The sequence below is a fragment of the Haemorhous mexicanus genome, chromosome 13, assembly GCF_027477595.1.
Source record: "Haemorhous mexicanus isolate bHaeMex1 chromosome 13, bHaeMex1.pri, whole genome shotgun sequence".
Classification (NCBI taxonomy): Eukaryota; Metazoa; Chordata; class Aves; order Passeriformes; family Fringillidae; genus Haemorhous; species Haemorhous mexicanus.
This window is the reverse complement of record NC_082353.1, coordinates 3956298-3984279: the sequence shown is the minus strand read 5'-3', so window position 1 is coordinate 3984279 and position 27982 is coordinate 3956298. Positions and strand designations below refer to the sequence as shown.

The 27982-nt window shown below is 48.7% G+C and overlaps 1 protein-coding gene across 1 annotated transcript; it reads right to left on the bottom strand.

Moving 5' to 3' along the window:
- Positions 1-33: 33 nt before the first annotated feature.
- EDC3 (enhancer of mRNA decapping 3) lies at positions 34-27953 on the bottom strand. The gene is made up of 7 exons (XM_059857942.1): positions 27873-27953; positions 23919-24100; positions 18629-18942; positions 13582-13917; positions 6492-6645; positions 4848-5065; positions 34-3175 (listed from the first exon to the last, which is right to left on the bottom strand). The coding sequence occupies exons 2-7, from the start codon at positions 24080-24082 to the stop codon at positions 2841-2843; spliced, it is 1521 nt and encodes a 506-aa protein (XP_059713925.1). The 5' UTR covers positions 24083-24100; positions 27873-27953; the 3' UTR covers positions 34-2840.
- Positions 27954-27982: the final 29 nt, after the last annotated feature.

Below are 27982 nucleotides of genomic sequence, written 5' to 3'. Positions count from 1 at the left end.
GGAGAGCAGACCAATAAACATCTGCACACAATAGCACACATGAAGAGCTGCACTTTATTTCAGGGCATGGTCCCCCGCAGTGGCAGGAATTGGTCGTTACACACATCAGTTCACAAATGGGGTCACCAAGCAGTGCCACGGCGCAGTGATCATCACCTGTCACCAGAGCAGGCCCAGAGCAGCACCCAGGGGCAGCTGCTGTGCTGCTGGGGCAGGTGGGGGTAGGAACTATCCCAAACACAGCTACGACAGTGCTCCCTTCTTGGAATTAACTCTGGCACCGTGGGGGGTGGTGATGAGGACAGCCAGAGCCCGTGCTGGGTCTCTGAGCGCTCCAGCAGAACTGGTACCTCACATTCCAAATGTGTGAAGCCAAGAAACAGCTGCAGTGAGGGGAAGTACAGCCAAACACCCAAATCTAGCAGGCAGTGAGCACAGCCCCACATTCCCTATACTTGGGGCTGAACCTCCCCCTGCTGTGCAACGCTGTTCGCTTTATTTTCATAGTTCAACGTGGGGAAGCATTTCAAGGCTGGCAAGAACCAGGGCCTTGGTGCTTCCCAGAGCTCCATCCCTGCAGAAACACCATCATCTGCCCCAGTGCCTTCAAGGCAGGGCAGCTGCACCCTGGACTATCCCTGCCCTGCTCCTGCTCTGTGTGTACAAGCCACAGTTCAACAGCCAAACCCAGAAAGAGCAGGAAAAACCTGCAGAAAGCAGAAATTGAAACAGCAAGTCTCCTACTGAGTGTCTTGAGTAAAGAGAGTGAAAGGAAGGGGACTAAAGCTAACACTGACTACAGCAACAACCTTTTCAACCTGCTGCTGCTCCTGGGCGAAGACCCGAGGAAACAGCCAAAAAACCAAAAAAGGCAGAGGGAAACCTTGTGTTTGTGTTGTGAGTACCCACCACACTGCTGTCCTGTCCCAGTCAGAAGCACAGCCTGGTCGGTGCCACCGCAGCTGGGGCTGAAGCGTGGGGCACACGTGGCCCTGTGCCCAGGATGGAGGGCAGAGCCCCCCAGGCCAGCAGTGTCTGAGAGCAGCTGAGGGGAACCAGGGCTGCAGCCAGTCAGGGCACAGCCCCTGGTCCTGCTGAGGTAGATATGGCAATGTGCAGGGGCCAGACCACAGGGTGAGCCCAGGGCTCAGCAGCCTCCTGGGCCCTCCACACTCCCAGGCTAGACCCAGTAATCGCTTCCTTCCGAGCAGGGAGGGCTCTTCCCTCCTCCTCTGGCAGCCCTGGCCTGGGTTCTAACAGAGGGAAGGAAAGATGAGTGCCAGACTAAAGCCCCAGCTCGGGGCACACGCGGGTCTGTGGGGCTGGTGAACGGGACTGGTCCCACTCCAGACTGGTCCCTGTGCTTCAGCCTCAAAAGGGATGCGGCTCCCCTGCACAGAGGCAGCACACAGAGCTCTCCCCAGTGCCAGAGCAGAGCTGGGCGAGCTGGAGGAGCCTGCAGGAGCCCTGGGGATGGGTGAAGTGTGAGAGGAGCAGCAGAGCTCCCAGCACTGCCCACACTCCCAGCTCCAGCTCCCTGGCTGGGCTCTGGGGGCACACAGAGCCAGCAGGGTGGGTGGGTGCCCAAGTTGATTGCCAAAGCCAGCGAGCTGGTGGCTCCTCAGCTTGTCCCTGCACCCAGGCCAACAAAAGGAACACAGGAAAGGATAAGTCAACATTTCTGGCCAGACATGGAACAGCAGAGCAGATTTCTGAGGGGAATCCCACCCAGGGAATCCAGGAGCACAGCAGCTCCCAGCACGCTCTCTCCTGCCAGCAGACAGGAGCCAGACCCCTCCTCAGGCCAAGGCCACCCCATACACAGGCTTTGATTCCAACAGATGAAGAGACCCATGAGCTACTTCCCAAACCATACCAAATGTACCAGGGATGGTGGAAGGACAGGGGAGCTTACCCCGAAGCTCACCTGCAGCACACAGCACCCAGCAAGCCCAGAGCAACCCTGCCCTGCCCTGCTCCACTCCCCCAGCCCTGGAGCAGCCACTTGCCAGGCTAGCACAGAGAAAGAACCAAAGAAAACAACCCCAAACCCCCCGAGGATGCTGGAAAAGTTCTTTTCCATACCAGGCCTCCACCCCACGGAGCTGGGCTTCGGCCACAAAGGGAACAAAGAAAAGCCAACAGTACAGAAGCAGTAAGGCTTAGCTGAGGAAGGACATCAGTGCTCCCAGAGCATGTGGGAGCCTCTGGCTCCTGACACAAGCTCTCCAAACAGGGAAAAGCCCTCTCTGTGAGAGGCTGGACGGGCTGGGAAGGAGAGGGAGCTACAATTGCCTTCCAGAACACAAAACAAGGATGGGGCAGTCTGAAAAAACATGGGAACCAAACGAGATTTTCCCTCCACATAAGGGATTTCTACACAATCAAGGGGTGCTGTTCCCACCAGGATGTCCTTGCTGGGAATAGTCAACCAGAAGGACCCGAAACACATCTCAAAGCTCCAAACCAGCCTTATTTGTACCATGTGCCAGCCAGGGCTTGGCAGTAGCAGGGGACAGACACCATGGTCCTGCACGCTCCTTCATCCCACGGCAGGAGAGAACGAAAACAGCTTTGCAGGAACAATTTGCTTCCTCCTCCTCCTCCTCCTCCTTTTTTTTTGTTTGTGGGGTTTTTTTTTTTCATTTCATTTTACGATTATTCCATTTTTTTCTTTTTAAATACACGAAGGCAAACCTTCCAGAACTTCACATCCTTTTGTTTTTTTTTTTTCTTTAAGGCGCCACCAGAGTCGCCCAGCCGAGATCCAGCGCAGCACAGCTCGGCTTTCACAGAGCTCCTCCTCTCTCCCTTCAGAGCCAGGGGGGGCTGCACGGGCTCTAAGTGGAGTGCAGGGGGATGACAAATTTGCAGCCAAAGGGGGAGTGGTAGTTGATGCCCACCTCCTGGAAGACCTTCTGGGGGATGCCAATGTCACAGAGGTAGACGCGGCCGGCGCGCTCGCCCAGCGGCAGCGGCAGCCCCAGGGCCAGCGACCACTTGGCGTCGATGCCCAGCTCCATCTCGCTGATGGGGGGATCTATGCTCAGCACGGGGGCACGGTTCTGGTTGGCCCAGTCCACCACTGCTTTGTACCAAGGCTGGTCTCTCAGAAAGGCATTCTCGTGACAATCCAGGCAGTTGATGACTAAGTCAACCGGGGTGTCTGGGAGGTCTGCAAGAAACACGGACACGGCTGAGAACCAGCGGCACCAGCCGCAAATTTGGGGTTTGGCTTCCACTCTCGCTGCACAGCCTGGCCTCACCTGCTGGTACTGCCATCCTTCCTCCACACAGACCCATCCTGAACAGCTCTCCAGCACTCTGGGGACATCCCCGGCCTGGCAGGTACAAAACCCCACCCAGTGACCAGCTCGTGAGCAGCCCCAGTGCCACCGAGTCACAGCGCAGGCAGCCCAGGGGAGCAGTGGGGCTCTCTGCCCACCAGAAAGGACCATTTTTTATTCCACAAGGTGAAAATAAGGCTGGTTTTCGGAACACACCAGCTGTGCTGCACTGCTGCCTGCCCCTCCTGCCTCTGTTGCTCTCAGCTGCTGCATTCCCTCACCTGTTGCATTCTCTCACCTGTGCTGCACCACTCCTGCTGCATTCCCTCACCTGCTGCATTCCCCACTCCTGCTCTGTATCCTCCTCACCTGATGGAACACAAAGTCCTCCGTGCAAAACCGTGGAATGGTTTGGGTTAGAAGGGACCCTAGAATTCATCTCATCCCACCCCCTGCCATGGGCAGGGACCTTCCACTATCTCAGGGTGCTTCAAGCCCCATCCAGCCTGGCCTGGGGCACTTCCAAGGATCCAGGGGCAGCCACAGCTGCTCTGAAAAATCTGTTCCAACCTTTTACAGTATTTTCACATAGGCAAGTAGCTCTGTCAGCACAGCACAGCCCCAACTCCCAGCTTTGTTTCTACCCAGAAGTTCAAATCAAGCAGCTTGGAAAACGACTGGTGAAGTGCCAAGCAGCAGAAAGCACTCTCCCAGGAGCTGTTTATTCTAGGGAATACCGAGATGGGAATCCTGACAGCTGCTGCAAGTGGCTCAGCAGAGCTGGCTCCTGCTTTGCAGCAGCAGCTGGACACTCATTCCCTCCCAGCTCCAACATGCTGAACAAGGCAGCCCCTCATCCTACCAGCACAGCTCCATACAGCAGCTCTTCCTGATCTCTTCCCACTGGAAACATCTGTGGCAGCACAAGTGCTCCTCTGTCGAGGCTCTGAGTGCCTGCTGTCCCTGCAGCCTCTGGGCAGTCACCCAGGCGTGGCAGTGCCACTAGATGGTGCCAGGGCAGCGGGCAGAAGCCAGCTCTGCTCCCTGGAGGAGCTGGCTCTGCTCCCCCTGGAGAAGCCAGCCCTGGAGAAGCTGGCACTGCTCCCCCTGGAGAAGCCAGCCCTACTCTCCCACAAGAAGCCAGCCCTGCTCTTCCGCCCAGAGAAGCCAGCCTTGCTCTCCCTGCAGAAGCTGGCCCTGCAGAAGCTGGCCCTGCTCTCCCTGCAAAAGCCAGCCCAGATAAACCTGGACAAGCCAGCCCAGCTAAACCTGCAGAAGGCAGCCTTGCTCTCTCTGCAGAAGGCAGCCTTGCTCCCCCTGGAGGAGCCAGCCCTGCTATCCCCCTGGAGGAGCCAGCCCTGCTACCCCCCCTGGAGGAGCCAGCCCTGCTACCCCCCCTGGAGGAGCCAGCCCTGCTACCCCCCCGGAGGAGCCAGCCCTGCTATCCCCCTGGAGGAGCCAGCCCTGCTACCCGCCCTGGAAGAGCCAGCCCTGCTACCCCCCTGGAGGAGCCAGCCCTGCTATCCCCCCTGGAGGAGCCAGCCGTGCTCGGCCACTGACCTTTGACACTGGACACCTGCTGGCCCTGTGTCTTGCTGAAGAGGTTGAGCTCGTTGGTGATGGACTCCAGCATCTTGACGAAGTTGGGGAGGAAGAGGATGACGTGGACGTCGTGGTTGGAGAGGTGCCGCCCGCAGCTGATGCCCTGCGCCCCCTTCACGTGGGGGCCGCAGAGCAGCGCCACCGTGGGCCGCTGGTGCACGTTCTTGGGGTTCAGTCTGAAACACAGGCAAGAAAAAGGGACTGTGAGCAAACCCCAGAGTCTCTTATCTTCTTCCTGCATGAGAAAAAAAAATTAAAAAAACCACCCAGTAAGATGCAAATTGCCAGGTGTTCTGCAAAGCTGCCACCGCTCTCCAGAGCAGCCCACATCCTTTTGTGGTGCTGAACCTGCTCTGCAGGTCAGAGAAGCTCAGACTTGTATGGGTGGAAGGGACCCTAAAGGTCACCCATGTGAGCAGGGACACCTTGTACTATCCCAGGCTGCTCCAAGTTCTGTCCAACCTGGCTTTGGACACTGCCAGGGATGGGGCAGCCACAGCTGTGCCAGGGCCTCAGCATCCTCACAGGGAAGAATTTCTTCCACATATTTCACCTAAATTTCCCCTCTTTAGGTTCCTGATGAAGAGGCCCTCTCTGGCTTCCTTACAGGGCCCTTCAGATACTCAAAGGTTGCTCCAGACTTCTTTTCCCCTTCCCTTCAGGATTTCCTGCACCCACAGCCGAGAGCACAAGGTCCCAAGGATTGTACAAGGCAGCTAAAATATTGAGGTGAGCTTCCCCATCAGAGGAGTCACGATTAAAAAAGAATAAAATTAATCTCTACTCCCTAAGCTTCATTAATTGCACAATAAAGTTAATTTGGCCTGGAAGCCAGCAGGGCTTGCAGCAGGAATTTCAGCTGCCTGTGTGCCATAACTCAGTGCTCTCCACCAAGTAATCAGGTGCTGGTGAAGAGCTCCTGGATAAGTGAGCAGGGGCTGGTAAAGAGCTCCTGGGTAAGTGAGCAGGGGCTGGTAAAGAGCTCCTGAATAAGTGAGCAGGAGCTGGTAAACAGCTCCTGGATAAGTGAGCAGGTCCTGCTAAAAAGCTCCTGGATAAGCAGATGGAGACTGAAGGGTTACTTTTGTTTTTGAGAGCAATTAATCTGGAGCAGCTATCAACAGCACAAAAACACAGGTGCAGTTCCTGCCCACAGCCAACAGCCACAGAAGCAGAGGCAGGGAGCAGAGCTCTTCAGGAGTCAGCAAAAGGCACTGGGTGCACTCCAAAGCTGCTGCAAAGAGCAGGATGTGCTCAGGTGAGCTGCAGATGTCTGAAAAGCTGAGTTAGCCTCACCAAGATCCACGCAGTGCTGTTTTCACGGGCTGCCTTCTGCTTTTATTGACACTGTGAAATTGTAATGTGCCAAATCAGCAAAGGGAAGGTTCCTTTCTGTGCAGAAAGGAGCTCATCACCCATTCTGCATGGCTCCATCCACCTCAGGCAGCACCTGTGCAAAGCTCAGCTCCCCAAACAACTCCCAGTGAGGGGGAAGGGAAACCTCAGCTGTGCTTTGTCTGTGAGTGAAGAGCCAAAAGTGGCAGCAGAGAGCTGAGAGGACCTTGCCAGCCCCTTCCCTCCCCCCAGAGGCCCCAGCTGTACCTGTTGGGCCCCCCCAGGAGGCTCAGGGCCATCTGGCTGGCACACACCCCTGTCATCTCCAGCCTCCTCTCCAGGGTCAGCCCGTGCTTCTCGGCCACCGCCAGCAGCTTCTTGTGCAGCTCGTAGGACACGCTGGGGACCACCAGCCCCGAGTCTAAACAGGGGAGGGAGGCACAGATGGGGACAGTCAGACACCTCAAAACAGTGAAAAGGCTCATCCTTAACTGTTAACTGCTCACCCACGCTCCTTCCCAAGGCACCAAATGAATCCAAATATTCTCAGTGAAGCAGAGACAGCCAAACAGAACTGCTGGCTTAAAATAACACTTCCACAAAAGTTCTGTGGGAGATTTTAGTAACACGAGGGCTGAAAAGGCCTTTGGGACTTACAAATGGAATATTAAGGTTCTTCTTCATGGTCTCCAGGCCAACAGAGCTTTAACCCACCATAAAGTGCTCCTGAGCACTGTGAAAGTCAGAAGAGCAGCTGTCAAGTGCCAAAAAAAGCCTGGATGTTTTATGCTTCCTGACACTGGTCCCCATAATCCCAAGATCACAGCAAAACAAGCCATCCCACATTTGCTGGTAGGTGTTCCCATGCCAGAAGGGCTGCTCCAGACCCAACAGCTGGATCACAGCACACAGAGGCAGCAGGGAAATGCTCAAAGGATAAACTCTGCACAAAAACACATCCCAGGTGTTCTGGAGAGCCTGGGCTAGCGAGTTGGGAAATGCTCCAGCATTTGGATCAAGAGAAAAGAAACAAGAGAGGTTTTGTGAAGTGCTGAGAACTGTCCAGCCTGGCCTAGGACACTTCCAGGGGTAGTCACAGCTTCCCTGGACAACCTGTGCCATCCCCTTATGGGATGGCCACAGAGCTGGAGCACGAGCAGCTCTCAGCTCCTTCTTTTCCCAGGAATGCTAGCTGAGTGGAGCAGGCAGCTCCCACTCTGAGACAGGCACAGGAGGTGCACCATGGAGCAAAAAGGCTGAGGATTGAATCAATGTCTGCTAGAGGAAACATCAGGTCAGAAAGTGTGAGCTCAGTCCTCCCATCAGCATCTCTCCTCCCAGCTTCCAGTGCTCAGCAGCCCTGGGTCACCCTCACACTGCCCCTGGCCCCTCTGCACTGGGGTGACAGTGGCCCCCTGGGAGCTCCTGGTAGCCCAGCAGGGCTGGGGCTGCCTGTGCTGCTGGGAAAGAGCTGTGGGAATGTGACAGGGCTGCTGGAAACACTCTGAGGGGCACAGGCAGTGCTCATGCATCCACCCCAGGAGCAAAGCCAGCCATGCCTCATGGGCTGGGCTCCTCTGCACACAGCAAACACAAGAGCCAGCTCTCACAGCCAAGGGCCAAACGAGCAGGGTGGATTTGAGCTGTGAGGAATTATTTGTGCTGCTGTATTCCCCCAGGGTGCCCCAGTGTCCTGGGCTGGGAGATGTGGCTGGGGTGTGTATTCTATTATCAACTGTTAGTGGGGCAGTTCTCTTCTGTTCTTTGGGCAGTTTTCTTTATCTCTTTCACAGCCAATCCTCCCACCAGGAGATCTCTTCTGTTCATGGGCCATTAGCTATTAATTGTCTTCTGTTCATGGGCCATTAATTATTTATTATCTTCTGTTCATGGGCCAGGGAGTGTCCCTGCATGGCTGATAAAATTCCACCATCCCATGGGGAGATGCTCTGCCCAGGGGAGGAGCCAAGCATTCCTACCTGGATACAATTATGAGTGTGTAATATCACATAATAAAAAGCTTAGAGTTTAAACTTTTAATACATAGTACTATATTAGTTTTAATATATAGTAATATATTTTAAAATATATTAATATAAAGCTAAGATGGAAGTTTAAGGCAGTGATTAATCCTTCTTCCTCACCTTCTTCTTCATGAGTTTAAGTGGTATGGTACAATTAAAAAGTCCACATTACAAGACTCAAGTAATTAGTCACTAGTTAAAAGTAAAAATAATTTAAGTGTCATTTCTTAATTAGATAGTTTTTCCTTAAAATACCTTTAGAGGTAGATTCTGAGCCATTTTCTGACTTGTTAATGAAATGCTGTAGAACTCATAGCTTGCAAGAGTGTAATATAGATAAAAATTAATAATTAACACAACCAAACCAAAACACTCCAAAACCCACACACACAAAAAAAACCCAAACAAACAAAAAAAACCCCAAACAACAAAAAAAACAAACTCCCCAAAACAAACCCATTCCCCAAAAAAACCTCCAAAAAAACCAACAACAGAAAAATCCCCACAAAACAAAACCAAAGTCAGCCTTTCCAGCAGAGGTGAGCCCAGAGGTGTCCCTGCAAGGGGACAGCAAAAGCAGCAGAGGGGACACTGCTGAGCCCTCCTGAAGCTCATCCCTGGCCTCAGCAGCCAGGCCTTGCACACAGAGAGGGCTCCACGTGTGCCACCACTGCCCCAGAGGGCACCTGGCTGCCAGGCCAGGCCAGCAGGCTGTTAGCAGCCATGCCTGAGTGCTGATAAGAGCCTGAGCCCTGCAGGAATAGCCCTGGGTCTGTGCCAGCAGTGGTCAAGGTCACCCACGTGCCCTGTGCCTGCAGAGGTCACCACCTGCCCTGTGGGTCACCCACCTGCCCCGAGCCCACAGAGGTCACCCACCTGCCCTGTGGGTCACCCACTTGCCCTATGGGTCACCCAACTGACCAGTGCCTGCAGCAGTCACCACCTGCCCTGTGGGTCCCCCACCTGCCCCATGCCCGCAGCAGTTGCGGTCACCCACCTGCTCTGTGCCACCCACCTGCGCTGTGCCACCCACCTGCGCTGTGCCACCCACCTGCGCTGTGCCACCCACCTGCGCTGTGCCACCCACCTGCCCTGTGCCACCCACCTGCCCTGTGCCACCCACCTGCCCTGTGCCACCCACCTGCCCTGTGCCACCCACCTGCCCTGTGCCCACAATGGTCACCGCCTGCCCCATGGGTCACCCACCTGCCCCGTGCCCACAGAGGTCACCACCTGCCCCGTGCCACGCCCTGCCCCGTGCCCACAGCTGTCATGGTCACCCACCTGCCCCATGCCACACAAGCCCAGCTCTGTCACGCTGTCAGTCACAGCTCTGCCTCTGCTGTTGTTTTCCAAGCTCCAGGGATGATTTGCAGTGAGTGACCCGAGGCTGGGGTCTCTCCCACACCATCTGCTGACCCCAAAAGAGGGAGATCCCAAACTCTGGTTTTGCTCCACCTGAAGCACCCACAAATCCCCTGCTTAAATGCTGTACCAAGCCCCTGAAGCAGAAGGACAAACCAGACAATCTCCACTCTGTGTGCACCCAACCCAGCTCAGATCTTGTGTCCCCTCCACATCCTCCCCTCGGCCAGCAGCTTCAGGAAAACTTCCTTTACCCTGGGCTGGCTGCCAGCAGTGGGTTAATGTGAGGCACTGGTGGAGTGGCATTTAGCATGCCAGCCTGTCCTAATTGCTCCCTCTCAGGAGCAGCTGAGATGCCAGGAGAACTTCCCTTCTCTGCCCTCACGCAAGGTCCAACCAGTCACACTGGCTCATCAAAAGCAGGCCCAGGGAGCTAAATAAACTCTGGCAGAGTAAACCCACTAACAATAACACCACTGCCACAAAACTGAAGCTCTGCCAACTTTAATTATGTTTGGGTTGGACAGGGCATCTTTATTGTTTGCTAATGAAGGCAATAAAATAAATTAGCCCAGGCCTTTTAATATTAAATAAATGTATTTTACAGCTGCCTGGGAAAAAAAACAAAACAACCCACAAGGCAGATATAGACTGAATGGTTTTGTGACATGCAGAGTGACACTGGGTGGATATAAACATCCCAAGCCAGCAGAAGAGGGAGTTAATCTTCCAGAATATAAAGAATTATGAGTTTTTCCCCAAACAAGGCCTGTAATGCTGCTGGGATGCCCAAATGCCTCCCAAGCTTGCAGGGAAAATGGAGTGGGTTGATGTTAGAGGAACTCAGAGGTTGGATCCCATCTTTTCCCTTGGCCATTTCAGCAGCTCTCTAGTTCCAGTTCTCTGCTAAAATAAATCCAGGCAATGGCTCAGGCAGAACTGGGCTCAGCACCTCCTGCAAGCTGTCCTGACATCATCAGCTCTTTCCTTTGGCAATGAATAATCCCAAGTCCCAATTCCAGGTCCAGAGCCTCACAGTGTGACAGTGTGGAGCTCTTGTCCACACCAGGCACAGGAGGCATTCCCTGCTGCCTTCTGCTGGTGGTAAAGCTGGAACCACCTGCCTGCAGACTCAGCCAAGCACATTTACTGCCCCTCAAACAACCCAACCTTAAGGGCTGCTTTTCTTAATCATCATTGTTTTTAATTACAGCAAATCCCACCAGAGTTCTGGCTGACCTTCCAGTGTGAGCCTCTCCCAGCATTAGTGCACAATTCCCTCCAGCTGAGCAAAAAAAAACTGTCAGAGGGACAAAGGGACTCTGCCCCAGGCCCACTGTTTGTTCCTGAGGCAAAATTGAGGAGAGTGAAAGTTTTCTCTCTCCTCAAAGCAGCCCAGAACACTTCACATATTCAATATTCACATCCAGCCATGGAGGAGCTAAAAGAGGAGGAAAGTCAGTCAAGGACAGGGCACTCCAGAGGAAAAGCCACACTGTGGGCATCACCCCGAGGGCACACCCAGCCTCTGATCCTGGCACAAAGCTCTGCCTGCTCCTGCACCTCCTCATTGGGAAGGAAAGGCTTGTTTGAAGAACAGACCCTCCTGCAAGCTCCTCTGAGCTCCAGCACTCCTGCACAATGTTGGTTCTGCTGAGGAACCTGTTCCCAAAACAGAGAGATGTTCAAACACGGAGTTTTAGTGCCAACAGCAGAAACAGAGACAGGCCTGAGCCAAACCACATTTAAATTCTCTGGAAGTAGAAAAAGGCAGCTCACACCTTATGCAAGGATCAGCCTTTCCAGGGAGGCAGTTTTTGCTAAACATTTGCATTTCCCAGTAAATAAAGAGACAGCAGCTAGCCCAAACCAGTGAAGAGTGATGATGTGTTTAGGAGTGTGGAGTCTCAGGGATGGACTTAGCTCAGCCACAATCACCTGGTAAATTCTCTTAGCTCAAGGTTTTCACTTTTGCTCAGAACAGATTCCCACCTTCCTCCTTCCCTGCTCACTTCTAAAACACAGGGTTGTTTTAGAAGTGTTTTCCTTGACAGCCTAGCTCCACAAAACCAGCTCTCAGAAAAGCATCCCAGTGGACTGAAGTGTTTATCCTACACACACCAAATTCTTTCAGTCAGCAATAAAATCCCAGGCTAGAAGTCCTGCAGATGAGTCTTTTGGGGAACTCAAGACTGACTCCAAACTGACATCAGCAGTTTGGTTTTACCCCTGTACCATCAAAAAGCAGGCAGGGATCGAGACAGGGAGCCCACAGTGCCAAGAGCTGGATATGAACTCCCTGCCAATCTCCAGCATCAGTTTTGTGCTGTTGCAGCAGACAGAGAATCAGTGTCTCAGTCAGAATCACTGTCTCACTGTCTGTATTAACACAATCATCTCTCAGACTGGCCCAGGGTGAACAAAAACAAACCAGCAGAAAGAAGTGCTTTGTCATAACTAGGAAGTGCTTTTTGCAAGGAATCCAGAAAAACTCTGCAGGGAGAATCCTGCCACAGACACATCCAAAACCAAAAAGGCTTTTGGAGCTCTTGGCACTCATTTAATCATACCAGCTGCTCTTTGAGCCACTGAGAGGCAGGCTGCCTACAGCTCAGCATCCTCCTTCCAGCTGCTAGACAAAGGGATTGGGAGTGCAGCAAACAGGATTGGGTTTCCATCCCTGGATTTACTCACTGCTGCTCAGTGCATGGTGGTTTTCCTCCCAGGAATTCTGCTGCTAGAATCCCCTGTCAGCCATCCTGCTCAGATTGGCTGCCAACAGTGGCTTAGCTTTTGTTTCAGACTAGACATCCACAGAGGCCCTGTCTCCTCTCAAACAAGCCAGCTGGAAGATGGATTGACAAGTATGAACTTTGAAAAAAAAACACAGGATAGACAGGAAACCACAGAAAATGAAGAGGTGCTTATTCACACAGCACAAGGGTAATCAGTGTGGCTTCTTCCACAGAGAGATGCTGAAAGCTTGGGGAGATTTAAAAAGCAAGAGGTTAAATTAAGCAGGGAAAAAAAGCCATTAATCCTGAACTCTCACTGCTGCCTCAGGAAATCTTAAAATCATGAAAGACAAAGCAGTGGGGGAAAGTCTCACTGCATGTTTGTTTCACTTTTCCTGGAGGATCCCTGCAAACACAACACTGAGCTGCTACAACCCACTGTGTTTTCCTCTCACCCGAGAGCAGAGTGGGACACTAGGAAGAGGAATGACAGAAATGGAGAACTAGGACACTGCTATACACCAGAACCATCAAAAAAGGAGACTTTTCAAAACTGAAAAGCAGCAAATCATTACAAATCCATCAGCTTCCTCCCCTGAAGTGTTTCACACTCCAGATGGAACTTTGAGGCAGAGGACGAATGACAGCACAAGGAGCTGCTCACACTTCTGCTCAGGCTACCAGAATATCAGTTGGTTTGAGACCCTGCAAGAAGAGCGGACATCTGATTTTATTCTGATGTGGAAAAGAAACACTCCTGGAATGCCAAATTTCCTTCACTCCCACAAGTGCTTAAAATCAAAGGCAAGATATCCCAAGGAGACTGAAGTTACCTGGAATTTGGACTGCATGTGCCATAAATCCTTTCTGCATGAACTATATTTAAACCCACACAGAAATGGAGAACTACAAACCAAGGAGTGCAGGAAATCTCCTGAAACCATGAAAGCACAAATCCTGAGCCCACCCCTCTGTCCCTCCCAGAGTCCACATGGCTTCCCCAGGCTACTGAAATCAAAGCAAAGACTCAAACACCTCTTACTCAGTTCCCAACCACCAGCTTTGCTCCCTGCTGGAGCAACACTTACTTGGCTGAGTATTTCTCTCAGAAACACTGCAAAGAAAGGCTGTGTGTGGACACACAAATCCAACCTTGCTTGGACCCCCTCGCAGCAAAAAATCCACCTTGTGTGGCCCCAAAAGCAGCACTTGGGGTCCTTCTCAGGAACATACCCGTGCAGAACTCCTTGTGGGGGTTCTGGGGTACCACAATCCTCCTGTAGACGATGGGCTCTGACTCCAGGATGTTCTCGTCGTGCCGGTAGCGGGCGGGTTTCTCGTTGGGGGTCCCTCGGGAGCGGGTGCCGCTCCTCCTCTCGTAAGTTTCGATCTCTTCAAACACAGCTGCCTTGTCAAAAAGGGCCAGGTTGCCCTCAAAATCGAAATCAGTGTCTGGGATTTCATCAATGTCATCCCCAAAGCATTCGTCATCCTTGCTCTTCATCTGGCCGTTCTTCAGGCCGCTCTTTTTCGGGGTCACCTGGTTGGGGTGGCGGCTGCTGGATGACCCTAAGCCAAAAGAAAAGCAAGGTGGGAATGTGTCCTGAAAGGGAAAAAGGCATTTTGTGGCAGAGGGGAGCTCCTGCTTACAGCCCCCTCACCATGGAGCTCAGCCCTGGAGCTGGCAGCACTCAGGCTCAGCTAAGCCAGCAGGAAATAGAACATCAAACAGAAAATAGAAACTAGAGCATCAGCAAAGAGACTTTCAGGGACTTCCCTCCAGCAGCCAGGTTACAAAAACAAGCTTGCCCAGAGTAGGTGGTTTCTCCAGGTTTTATTTAATCCCAGGGCCACATAGTGGCAAGGTAATCAGCTGTGACATAGGAGTTTTCCCATGTTCAGGCAGGTGTGTGACCCAGGCCCTTCTCTGGAATTCCCCTAAATTTCAAAAACCACTGCAGGTGCTCCCTTCCCTATCAGTGATCTTTAAGGGAGAACTTCAAACCCTGAATGGAATCTCTTTTTGCTCGACCTTGATGTAATTTCTGTGACATGATACACAGTCCAGTGCCTCATTCCTGTTTCACTCTCCTCCTTAGCCATTACCTTGTATTTTGGAATACACTTCTTTCCAACCACAAGTCACCAGGAAAGCCCAAATTCTCTGGAGTGAGACTGATGAAAGTCTCCTCCTTAGGGCTGGAGATGAAGAACTGATGCAAATATACATTTATGAGCTCAACATATCCTTTACTTGCTCATTTCTTCCTTTGTCCTTCGGGTCCAGACAATATTATTCTGTTTGTCCTTGCCAGTGTCACATTTGCAATTACTAGAAAATATTTCAGGCCAATTCCTGCAGTTACAGGAATCACCTACAGTGTCCAACAGATGGAGTAAGTTATCAAGCCAGAGCTCTTGCTCTACTAAACCATTTCCTGTTGTTTAAGATAATCCCATTGGTGAGGGATTTATACAAATGAGTTGGAGAGAATCAGTTTCATAACACACAAACAATGAATTTCAAGCCATCTAAAGAGAATTTCAAACATCCCAAAAGATTTGCAGCAGGCACAAACTCCACCAGCACCCTTCCTGTCCCCTGACAAGTCCAGTTTGAGCATGTCTAACTCCAGTCATGCTGAAATGGGATTTGCTGAGGATGAGTACCTGGTTTATTTCCAGTCAGAGATGCATTGCCTCACAGCAAGGATTTATTTCAGACATTGTGGGGCTTGGTTGTTCTCAAGAATTGGTTAATAACTAACCTGAAAGCTTTCCCACTCACCACAGCAAGATCCTAAATCTGCCAGGCCTTGCAGAATAACCATTCCCCCATTAAGAAAAAAAAACAACACAAACACCTTCTCAAATGATAATGCACCTTTTGTCTTGGAAGGACAGACAGCAGAATTCCAGCACTGTGGTGACAAAACAGGATTTAGGAGAGAGGAAAGGAGAGTTTCAGTAAGCACACTGCAACCACTCATTTATGTGCATGGTTTTGAAAGCTTTTGGTACCAGTTGGCAGTCTGTCCCAGATAAAGAGCTCCCAAACCAAAGGTGACACAAAGTTGGACAGGGTTTGGTGTGGAACTGAACTGCCACTGCTGGAATCACAGCCACAGCTGCTGCTCTGAAGGAGGAAGATGAGGAATGCAAACACAACAGGCTCAAGCTCTCCCAGCATTCAGGAACTGCAGCTCAAGCAGAAGCCAAGGGACTCTCAGGGTTCAGGTGGACAAGCTGGAGGCAAAGGCAAAGCCAGCCTGCTCAGGCTGTTCCTGTCACACTCCTCTGCAAACAGCTCCACACTCCCCTCAGCTGCCCCAAACTCAGACTGGGTGTCCAGTGGGACGGGAGCAGCTGATGTGAGCATGGAATGCTGATGGAATAAAGCTGGAGAACAATAGCTGCAAAGCTCCCTGCAGCCACAGAAAATAGGAGCCAGGAGCCTCCTCATCAAAACGTGGTGGGCAGCTCTCTGAGCCATGCTGAGCTCTGCAATGCTGCTGACCCACCCAGCTCTGCCCTGGCTGCCCCATAGTCCCCTAGAACGTGGCACAGGCCTCCAAGGAGCTGGGAGCAAAGTTAGGAGCTGCTCTTCTTCAAGCATTGCCTTCTAGGCAGGAAAAAATGACAGCTGGTTCTGCTCAGGGAAAAGAAAAGAGGTAAAAAAAGGGCAAGGGGGGAAAGCAAAGTCAGGCTGCAGAAAGGCAGATCTCCTATTCCAGCTGCTTTTGGATCACAGCTTCCAGTGCTCTGCCCTGCATGAGGAGAGCTCCACTCCAAGCTGGCACACAGAAAAGCACCTCCCTCACAAGATAAACAATCCTTCCCGGGCTTTTTTTGTTCCTGAGGAATAACAACCCTTTCATGTACAGCACACAAGCAAACAAAGTCTCCAGCAAGCTGGCTGCCTTCCTGAGAGATCCCTGTGGGAGGCTTTGCTGCCAGCCCTGGCACCACGAGCCCGGTGCCAGCACGGCAGCAGGACCATTGTTGGGAAACCTGCACTGGTGTTTGGGGTTTATTGATTCCTGTCACACCAGGGCTCCAAAAGGGAATTCTGGCCCTCACTTGGCACGCTAGAGGCCAGCAAGAGGTCACCTTTCAGCTGGAGGACACAAGCTCTGGATGACATCTCAGCCCATACTTCCCTACAAAGCCAGGCCCAATTGCATCCCCCTCCCCAAACTCACACCTCACTCACCCTACTCTCCAAATGCACATTTTACAGGGTAAGACATCCCTTGTGTACCTCCTGTACTCCAAAATGAACCCAATCCAACAATCTACACCTAGGACCTCACTCAACCTGCCTCAAAGTCTGTAAAAGTCACCTGTTGTGCTCATGTAAACCTAACATGAGTTGTCTGTGGGCTGAAGGACTCTATTCTCACCCCAAATCTAGCAGACATCCTGGAAGGGGTAAAAATATCCCAGTTGTTGGTGAAGGAGAAAGACTTCCAGAGGTCTAGGAATTTCTCCTCAAAAACACAACCTTACACCCGTTTCACTGGCCTGGCCCACCTTGGTTTGTTTCTTTTGTGAGAAAATGAAATCATGGAATTACTCTGGATGCATACCAAGGCTTCAACAATTAACTCGTGGAAATATGCTGGATGTACATTGAAATTTCAGGAATTGGATTATGAGGGTCTGGAAAGGAAGACACTTCAGGAGGCTTTGAGGAAAAAAGAGAACAAAGCCAGTTTTGGCCCAATTTTGAAGATTTTATCAAGAGAAATAAAAATAAGGGATGTGTGACTTCGGGATGCTCTGATTTTACATCACCCTCATTAATTTCTATTTTTAACAACACAGCCAAACCCCTTTTGTAATTAAGTATGGGGTGATGTTGTAATAGGTTATGGGTATAGAAGACTTAAATAGAAAAGCTTGGGGAGATTTAAAAAGCAAGAGGTTAAATTAAGCAGGGGAAAAAATCCATTAATCCTGAACTCTCACTGCTGCCTCAGGAAGTCCTAGAATCATGAAAGACAAAACGTGGGGGAAAGTCTCACTGCATGTGTCTTTCACTTTTCCTCCAGGATCCCTGCAAACACAACACTGAGCTGCTACAACCCACCGTGTTTTCCTCCCACTCCAGGATCATGTTGCAGCTTGGAGCAGCTCCTTTTAGAGGAAAAGGCTGGAAGCTGGGCAATCTTCAAACAGGAAAGATAGCAAAATGAGGAAATCCTTGGAACTGGCATTAGACATTTTCTACATAGACAGAATCACTAAGATGGAAGAGACCTCTAAGATCATTGAGTCCAAGCCATGCCCTAACACCACCTCAACGAGATCACAGCACTGAGGGCCACATCCAATCTTTTTCTAAACACAAGCAGGGGTGGTGACTCCACCACCTCCCCAGGCAGACAAATCCAGTACTTTATCCCTCTATCAGTAAAAACCCTTTTCCTAACACCCAACCTAAATTAGAGTCTGTGTCCTCTCATTCTGTCAGGAACAAGACACCAACCCTGTCCTGGACTGCCAAGGAAATTGTGTTCTATTTGCCACCTGTATGGCAGCTGTCTTCTGTTCAGTGGGCAGTTTTCCTTATCTCTTCCACATCCACTCCTCCCTCTGGGTAGACACCTGCTGATAAGAGGCCATTGAATGTCCCTGCATGGCTGATAAGAACTACAGCATCCCACTGGGAGATGTGAGCCCAGAGGGAGGAGCCAAGCATGCCTACCCGGATAGAATCTGGAGAGTCTGGAATAACTGCACAGCTTCTCCACTGGATTTCCCAGAGGAGCAGCAGCTGCCTCTTCCCCTGGATCTTCAGAGGAAGACTGCACCTTTCTCCAGGATCTCTGCTCCAGCAGAACCACCCCTGGCACTGCAGGAGGGCTGCAGCCACAATTCCAATTGGACTGCTAGCAGCAGGGTATCAGGCTGAGTTCTGGCTCTGTCAGTGCTATTCTAGATTACTGCATTGTTTATTTTATCATTTTATTTTCTTCCCTAGTAAAGAACTGTTATTCCTGCTCCCATATTTTTTGCCTGAGAGCCCCTTCATTTAAATTTTATAGCAATTTGGAGGGAGGGGGTTTGCATTTTCCATTTCAGGGGAGGCTCCTGCCTTCCTTAGCAGACACCTGTCTTTCCAAACCAAGACAACCCTCACCTGACGACAAGCACCTTTCTGGTGGGGTCAGAAATATACTCCATTTCAAAATAACCCACAGGTGGGCCAGGGGAAGTTCCCAGCAAAGTCTGGTGGCAAAGGGAAGGTGCTGGAGCAGGAGAGCCCCACACTCACAGGAGTTGTGCCTCCTCCGGAAGCCTTTGGACTGGCTCAGCGTTTCCATGTGTCGATCCATGTAGCTCTTGGAGCACTGCTGCTGTGGGGAGATGACAATGTCCTGGCTCTTCATGTCTGTCCTCCTGGGGATGTTCTGTGGGGCACTGCTGGACATGGGCTTCTTCAGCACCTTGCCAGTGCCATTCTGGCTGGGCCCCACCTGGCAGCCCACCCCTGGCATGGCCGTGTCCATGTGCTGCGAGTCCCCGCATTGCCTGCTGTCCCCTGGCCCTGGGATCTCCAGGATCTTCAGCTCGGTGATGTCACCTGCCCTAAAAACAGCACCAGAACAGCAGGAATTTAGCACACACCCCAGTGTCACTGACATGTTCTATGAAAAATCCTTTCCTTAGGATATTTTTCCTCCTGAGAAGCTGAGAGGCCTCAGGAACAAACTGCAAACAATTCTTATCTGTTGCTGTGGGATGCACCAGGTGGATCTGGGATTGGTCTCATGTGGTTGTTTCTCATTAATGGCCAATCCCAGCCCAGCTGTCCAGAGAGTCTTGGTCAGAGACAAACCTTTGTTATTCATTCCTTTTCTATTCTTAGCTAAGCCTTCTGATGAAATCCTTTCTTCTGTTTTTTTAGTATAGTTTTAACATAATATATAGCATAAAATAATAAACCAAGCCTTCTGAACATGGAGTCAACTTTCTCACCTCTTCCCTCATCCTGGGACCCCTGTGAACACCACCACACCCCGGCAGGAAAAAACCTCCTGAGGAAAAACATCCTTGTCCAACAGGATTGTTCTGATGCCATGATCAATAGGAACAAGGGAATAAAAGGATTTGAATGCTCAAACACAGATATCAAAATGTTCAAGTGAAATGGCAAATCTTCAAAATAACCACTTCACTATGCCTGCACTGCACCTAGATGTTGCTTGAAAGGTTCTGCAGCTGAAACAGGAATCAGTCAAGCAAAAAATGGAAGCAACTGGCCCAGAGCTTTGCAGAAATCTGCATTAATTTAACAGTTCCCAGCTAATTAATTGCTCGCAGCCTTGAGGCTACTATTACTTTTAATCCATTTCTGCAGAAAGCTGCCCTCAGATCACAGCAGTTCACGCTCAGACAAGGAGGATACTTCCCATTTCCAAAGAAAAAAAAGCTAAAGAACACTAATCTGGCAGTGGGCAGAAGCCAAAATGGAACAAAGGAGTGATTATAAAGCCCTGCACTTGCACTGACTGCAAGGAAGAAGTCAGCAGCGAGGCTCTTCAGCTTTAACTCAGCATTTGTCCAAGGGGATGTGAAAGCAGGGAGACCCCACACAGCCCCTGCTGCCTTCCCCCAGTGCCTCTCCTCAAAATCCAAGGGGAAAAAAAGAAATTCAGAGGTAAAAAAAAAAAAAATAAGAGTATTGACTGAGTGGAGTCAGTGTTATGGAAAAGGAGTGACTCAGAGCCTCAGGCACAGCAGTGCAGGGAAAGGAAAAGGGGCACTGAGGAGTGACTCCCAGGGGGATTTTTCAGCACAGTGTTAGCAGGGGCTGAAGGGAAAGCTTTGAAAAAGCACCTCAGCCCCCTCTGCCACAGCAGAAGGGAATAGAAATAAAGATGATGAAAGTATAACTACATAAATATATATATCAATTCAATTTATAAATAAAAATTACAGGTATTCAGTATACAGGTAGATACAATAAATATATTTTATATATTTGTATATATTATAGGTTTATACATATAGATTGATATTGTATATATATTAATAATTTTAGAATTACATTTTATAAAATATAGACATAAAATTATAAATAAAAATTATATTTATTACATATGTACATATAATAAATATATATTATTTAGATATATAATAGACTTTTATAGATTAAATATATTAATTATTTTAATAATATATATATAATAAATATATATTATTGAGATATATTTTAATAGATTATAGATTGCATAATTATTTATTTTTAAATTGGGTTATATATAATATAGAAATAAAATTAATAAAATTATAAATTATTTATTATAATTTAATGTAATGTATGTTATATATTAATATATTATATATCCATTATTTTAAACTTACATGATATATAATATATAAATAAAATAATAAAATTATACATATAAAATATATATTTATATCTTATATAAATATATAACATAAATGTTTTATATATTTTTATATATAATATAAAATTATAACATATATAGATAGAATATATATTATATTTATATATTATATTTATTTTATATATAGATATATTACATATTTATATTATTTATATATTTATTTATATTTTATATATTTATATATAAATACATAAAACACATACATTTTATATATTCACATTTCATATAAATAAATATGTTTGATATATTTTATTTTAAATATTTCTTATATTTATATATAATATAGATTGATATATATAATAAATATTAATTATTTTTGAGTTATATATAAATTTTAAGGTAAGAAATGTTGATTTAGAAATACTATAGAGTAAGAGAGATATTGTTAAGACAGGAATAGAATGTAAAATATTCTAAAAGAGAGAAATAGAGCTAAAAAAGTTTTAAAAGATAGTTTTAGAAATAAAATTAAATATTTCAGAAAAATAGAATGATAAAAATATATTACAGCAAGATTTACAAAGTCATTTTAAATTAGTTTTATAAATAAAATTAAATATTAAAAAACAGAACTATAAAAAATATAGTAAGACTTACAAAGAGTAATTTTAGTTTCATAAATATAATCAGTTTCATTAAAAAAATTAAATTTATAAAGAAAATTAAATATTTTAGACAAAGAGAATTTTTAAAAATATAGTATAATATAGTAAAATATGTTTTAAAAATATTTTATATTACAACTATTATATTTTATGTTACATTTATAAAATTATTTTAGAAAAAATAATTATAAAAGATATAGTAAAATATGTTATAGTATAATATAGTAAAATATAGCAGAAAACATTTATATTAAATTATAAATATATAAATGTATTTATACATAATATTATTTTATAGTAATATATATGATAAAAATATATTATTACAGTAAGACTTACAAAGAGTTATTTTAAATTATTAGCTTGAAAACATCTAGAACACAGTAGAACAAAAAAAAGAATAAACCCCAAACCAGTTTCAATGCTTTACAGCTGTTGAGGTTTTGGTTCTCCAGTTTGGGATGTCCCCAGTTTGGGATGTCCCCAGTTTGGGATGTCCCCAGTTTGGGATGTCCCCAGTGAATGCTCTAAGCTGGGTTCACTGCTGGCCCATGCCCTGTCTCACTCCCTGCTGGGTGACAGCATTAGCAGAAAGATAAAGCAGCCTCAAAACCTTCCAAGGTGTAAAGAAAAGGGTTAATTTTTTGTGCTGGTCAGTGCTTTGCGTCACTTCCCTAAATGTCTCTCATGCAAAACTATGACACCAATAAAGAAAAAGTTTAAATTAAAATATCTATATTATCTTACCCTTCTCATAAAAGTTTTTAAGCACCTCTGTTACCCCATCTTCACAACAAAATAAAAAATATAATCCAACAGCCAGGCTGTCCTAGGTTGGAAATGGAGCTGTGTATTCTATTCCTATCTGTGGAGCAGTTCTCTTCTGTTCATGGGCCACTAATTATTAATTATCTTCTGTTAATGGGCTAGAGAGTGTCCCTGCATGGCTGATCAAATCCCACCATCCCAGGGGGAGATGCTCTGCCCAGGGGAGGAGCCAAGCATTCCTACCTGGATCCAATCTGAGCTGGGAACAGCCCAGCAGCCTTTGCCCACTGCATTCCCAGAGGAGCAGCTTTCTCCTGCCCTGCATTCCCAGAGGGAGAGCAGGCCCATCTCCAGCAGCCCTGGAGCTGCAGAGGAAAACTCCTGCCTTGTGCAGGATCCCTGCTCCAACAGAGCCACAGCTGGCACTGCAGGAGGGCTGAGCCCCCCTGGGATGGGACTGTGCCACCACCCTGAGCCCCCCTGGGATGGGACTGTGCCACCACCCTGAGCCCCCCTGGGATGGGATTGTGCCACCACCCTGAGCCCCCCTGGGATGGGACTGTGCCACCACCCTGAGCCACCCTGGGATGGGACTGTGCCACCACCCTGAGCCACCCTGGGATGGGACTGTGCCACCACCCTGAGCCCCCCTGGGATGGGACTGTGCCACCACCCTGAGCCACCCTGGGATGGGACTGTGCCACCACCCTGAGCCCCCCTGGGATGGAGCTGTGCCACCACCCTGAGCCACCCTGGGATGGAGCTGTGCCACCACCCTGAGCCCCCCTGGGATGGGATTGTGCCACCTCCCTGAGCCCCCCTGGAATGGGACTGTGCCACCACCCTGAGCCACCCTGGGATGGGACTGTGCCACCACCCTGAGCCACCCTGGGATGGGACTGTGCCACCACCCTGACACACAGGGGGTCAGCTCTTCCTCTCACTCTGGCAGTTTGTGTCAGAACCCAGGACACTCCTCTGGCTGCCCTGGGTGATTCCAGACCCTGGCAGGGGGCTCAGAGACCTTGGCACAGAGTCAAAACCACCCCTCCCTTGGATTTTAACTCATGGAAACAATTACCAACTTTGTGTGAAGAGTTACAAACCACAAGAGTTTGAGCAGAATAATAGTTAATTTGTCACAGGGTGAAAAAGTAGAATTTTAGGGGTTTTAGAATGGAGGTTCTAGAGGCAAGATGGAGGAATCTGGGCATGTCATGTCCTTCTTCTCCTTCTTCTTGTCCTCCATGTTCGGCTGTCATGGTGACACTTTTGGATTGGTTTAGACCAGAGACAGACTGTCTAACACAGGTGATAGGTGTTGGAAAATTATTGTAAATAAAGTACAGGTAGTTCTTAGTATAGAAAGATTACACCACCCTGAGGGCAGTCAGTGTGCCTCACCCCGACCTGCTGGACAGACCCCAGCGGGTCAGACAGACAATGTATGAGGTAAGAGCAAGAAAACAACCTTGAGAACGAGAGAAAAAGGAATCCTGTCTTCTTCTTTGGTCTTGGGACTGGGAAAAAGAGACTTTCTAACACTTCAGGGTCATCTCGACACCAGAGACATCAGGTTTGTATCACTGCTTTTTTTTTCCCCCCTAAAAAGAACTGCTATTCCTACCCCCCTATCTCTGCCTGAGAGCCCCTTAATTTCAAAATGATAACAATTCAGAGGGAGAGGGGTTACATTTTCCATCCCAGGGGAGGCTCCTGCCTTCCTCAGCACACTTTTCACACCCAGACCTGCGCTGGGGGCAAGGCAGGCACTCACCTGAAGGTGACCTCTGGCACGAGGCATTTGACACCGTTGTGGAAGGGCCGTGTCAGGGAGATGGTCTGGCTGACCTGATCCACAGCAGACACCCTGCCCTGGTACACTCCCAAGCTCTCCCCACAGTTAATGGACACGATGCTGCCCAGCCAGTCTGTGGCCATGGCTGTGGCACGGAGATGCTGCAACGAGATGCACAAAGCCACAGTCTGAATCAGCACCCATGGCCCTGGAGCCCTCCCAGCTCTGCTGGCTCCTCTCTCCTTGGTGGGGAGGAAACGACAGCCCAACCATCCCAGGCAGAGTGTACAGCCCTGGATAATAAAAAATAATTTACAATAAAATATAAACATATATCTTGGGGCTTTGCCTTCCCCATTGTATGGCAGATCTTTGTTTGACCGGTTGAATTCAAAATCCAAAAAGAAATAGTCAGTGTTTTGTCCTGCTTGTTGCCTTTTCCCCTGCCTGGAAACGAAACTCAAGATAACTTTAGTAAGGAGGTGATAGAAGATGTTCATGAAAGCCCCTGAAGGCCTTCAAATAAGGATCTGCAGATCTTTGTTTGACTGGGTGAATTCAAAATCCAAAAGGAATATTCAGTGTTTTGTCCTGCCTGTGCATATTCTCCTGTTGTCTTTTCCCCAGCCTGGAAATGAAACACAAGATAATTTTAGTAAGGAGCTGATCTAAGAAAGATGACCTGAAAAGCCCCTGAAGGCCTCAAATAAAGTTCTGCAGATCTCTGTTTGACTGAGTGAATTCAAAATCCCAAAGAAATATTCAGTGTTTTGTCCTGCCTGTGGATACTCTCTTTCCAAGCTGTAAATGAAACTCAAGATAATTTTAGTAAGCAAGTGATATAAGATGCTCATGAAAGTACCTGAAGGCCTTCAAATAAGGATCTGCAGATCTTTGTTTGACTGGGTGAATTCAAAATCCAAAAGGAATATTCAGTGTTTTGTCCTGCCTGTGGACATTCTGCTGTTGCCTTTTCCCCAGCCTGGAAATGAAACTCAAGATAATTTTAGTAAGGAGGTGATAGAAAAAAGAAGTTCACAAAGGCCCCTGAAGGCCTTCAAATAAAGATCTGCTCTTATATCACCTCCTAACTAAAATTATCTCAAGTTTCATTTCCAGGCTGGGAAAAAGGCAACACTCCCTGTGATTTCAAACTGGGAATTTCTCTTCATTTCCCTCATTTCATTTCCAGGCTGGGGAAAAAGGCAACATTCCCTGTGATTTCAAACTGGGAATTTCTCTTCATTTCATTTCCAGGCTGGGAAAAAGGCAACACTCCCTGTGATTTCAAACTGGGAATTTCTCTTCATTTCATTTCCAGGCTGGGGAAAAAGGCAACACTCCCTGTGATTTCAAACTGGGAATTTCTCTTCATTTCCCTGGTTTTGGCAGATGGACACTGGGGCAGAGCAGCTCCTGTGAATATTCAGGATTGATCTCTGCATGTGCAAATGAAAAGCAAAATCTTTCAGGGAACAGAGATACAGAGCAGGAGGGGAACCCCAACCAAGAGAGAAGCACAAAAGAGGGGAGAAAAACACCCAAAAACTGGAATGCAGGGCAAAAGCAGCCTCAGCATCACTGCCACAATTAGATAAATGAATTTAAAAATGGTTGCTCTCCTTCCCAGCACTCGAATCCTGTCAGAAGCAGGGAGAAAAAACTCCAATTTGTTTAGACAGATGTTTCCAACACTGCTGGAAGCAGCTAAAGAGCTCCTTTGATCCCAGATTTCCCAGTGACAGGCTCACGAGCATCACGGAGAACAAGAGACATGACAAGCTCCTAAATGTGTAGATTTGCCTTTCATGCTGCAATCAAAGGGGGAGAATGTTTGATATTTACTGTGAGCAGCACAAAGAAACACGGGAGACAGCCCAGGGAGATCAATTTCCATGTAAAAATCACATTGCTGAGAGAGGCAGCTGGATTCTCTGCAAGCTGAGCCTCGTGGAAAAAGATGCAAGGGGAGGAAAAAAAAAAACCTGGATAAGGAAAAAAAAAAAATATCTCACTTCCCTCAAGTTTCACAGGCTGAAAACAGGGGATGCTTCAATTAAATTTGGTCACAAAGCCATAAATTCCTGAGGAGCAGGCTCCTCTCCTTCCTGTGGCTGTGTGTTGATATTAACCCTCAGTGAGAATGCCTGCATTCCAAGGAGATGGCTGGTAAAAGCACTCTCAAAACACAGATAACACATCCCTGGGCATCCACAGGAAAGCTAAAACTTCATTCCATTTCCTGTTTTCTTTTTAATCTCCCTTAGGAAATATGGGAAGGAGCTCAGCACACATCATCACCTCAAAGGGATCCTTTGGAAAAACAAGAGCCTCCTTTTAGCAAAAAACTGCCCAACAATAAATCTGTGTTTGAGTGCAAGTATAAATTAAACTATTTATGGACTGGGGGGGTGGCTGTATCCCTGTAGGAAAACACAGGGATCCTAAATCTTATAAACATTGTAAACAAGTGGTTTACCAACCACAGGTAAACCCAACCAGACCCACAGGTAAACACAGGGGCCCCACAAGGTAAAAAGGGGAACCCCCAAGGTGAAAAGGGGGATACCCCATGGATAAACACAGGAAACACCCCATGGATAAACACAGGGAACCCCACCATGGATAAACACAGGGAACCCCCAAAAATAAATACAGGGAACCCCACCATGGATAAACACAGGGAACCCCACCATGGATAAACACGGGCAACTCTCCCCCCAAAATAAACACAGACCCCTCCCATGGATAATCACAGGCGAACCCCCAAAAATAAATACAGGGAACCCCCAGAGATAAATACAGGGAACCCCATCATGGATAAATACAGGGAACCCCACCATGGATAAACACAGGGAAACCCCTCCATGGATAAACACGGGGAACTCTCCCCCCAAAATAAACACAGACCCCTCCCATGGATAATCACAGGCGAACCCCCAAAAATAAATACAGGGAACCCCCAGAGATAAATACAGGGAACCCCATCATGGATAAATACAGGGAACCCCACCATGGATAAACACAGGGAAACCCCTCCATGGATAAACACGGGGAACTCTCCCCCCAAAATAAATACAGACCCCTCCCATGGATAATCACAGGGGAACCCCCAAAAATAAACACAGGAAACCTCAGAGATAAACACAGGAAACCTCAGAGATAAACACAGGAAACCTCAGAGATAAACACAGGGAACCCCATAAATAAACACAGGGATACCCCCCAAAAAAATCACAGGGAATCCCCCAAAAACAAACACAGGGAACCCCCCATAAACAAACACAGGGAACCCCCCAAAAACAAACACAGGGATATCCCAGGGATAAACACCAGGAATCCCCAAAAATAAATACAGACTCCTTCCATGGATAAACACAGGGAACCCCCAAAAATAAACACAGGGAATCCCCTCATGGATAAACACAGGGAATGCCCTCATGGATAAACACAGGGGGAGCCCCCCAAAAAATAAATGCAGAGATTTCCAAGGATAAACCCCCCCAAAAAGTAAACACAGGGCTCCCCAAGACCCCCCCCATAAGCAAACACAGCCCCCCACACAGATAAACACAGGGCATCTCCATAGGTACACACAGGGCCCCCCTTGGGTAAACACAGAGAGCCTCATATATAAACAGGGTCCCCCCACAGGCAAACATGGCCCCCTCACAAGTAAACACAACAACTCCCAGGCAAGCACGGGACTCAAACACACTTTAACCCCTTGTTAACCACACCCCCCCCACAGGCCTCCCGCCCCGTGCCTCCCCCGGCCCCACCTCCCCACCACGGCCCGCTCAGGCCGGGCAGGGCCTGGCGCCGCCACCGCGCCTCACGGCAGTCCAGCAGAGCCCCAGAGCCCCGAGAAAGCAGCACGGCAGCCCAGCCCGCCCCTTCGAACCGCCGGGCCGTGCCCGACGTGCCCCTCACCCGCCGCCGCCGCTCCCGCCTCACCGCGGCCCCTCCGCCTCACGGACGCTCGCGTGACGCCACTTCCGGCCCCGCCCCCGGCGCGGCGCTCCGGCCGCCGGCGGGGCCAT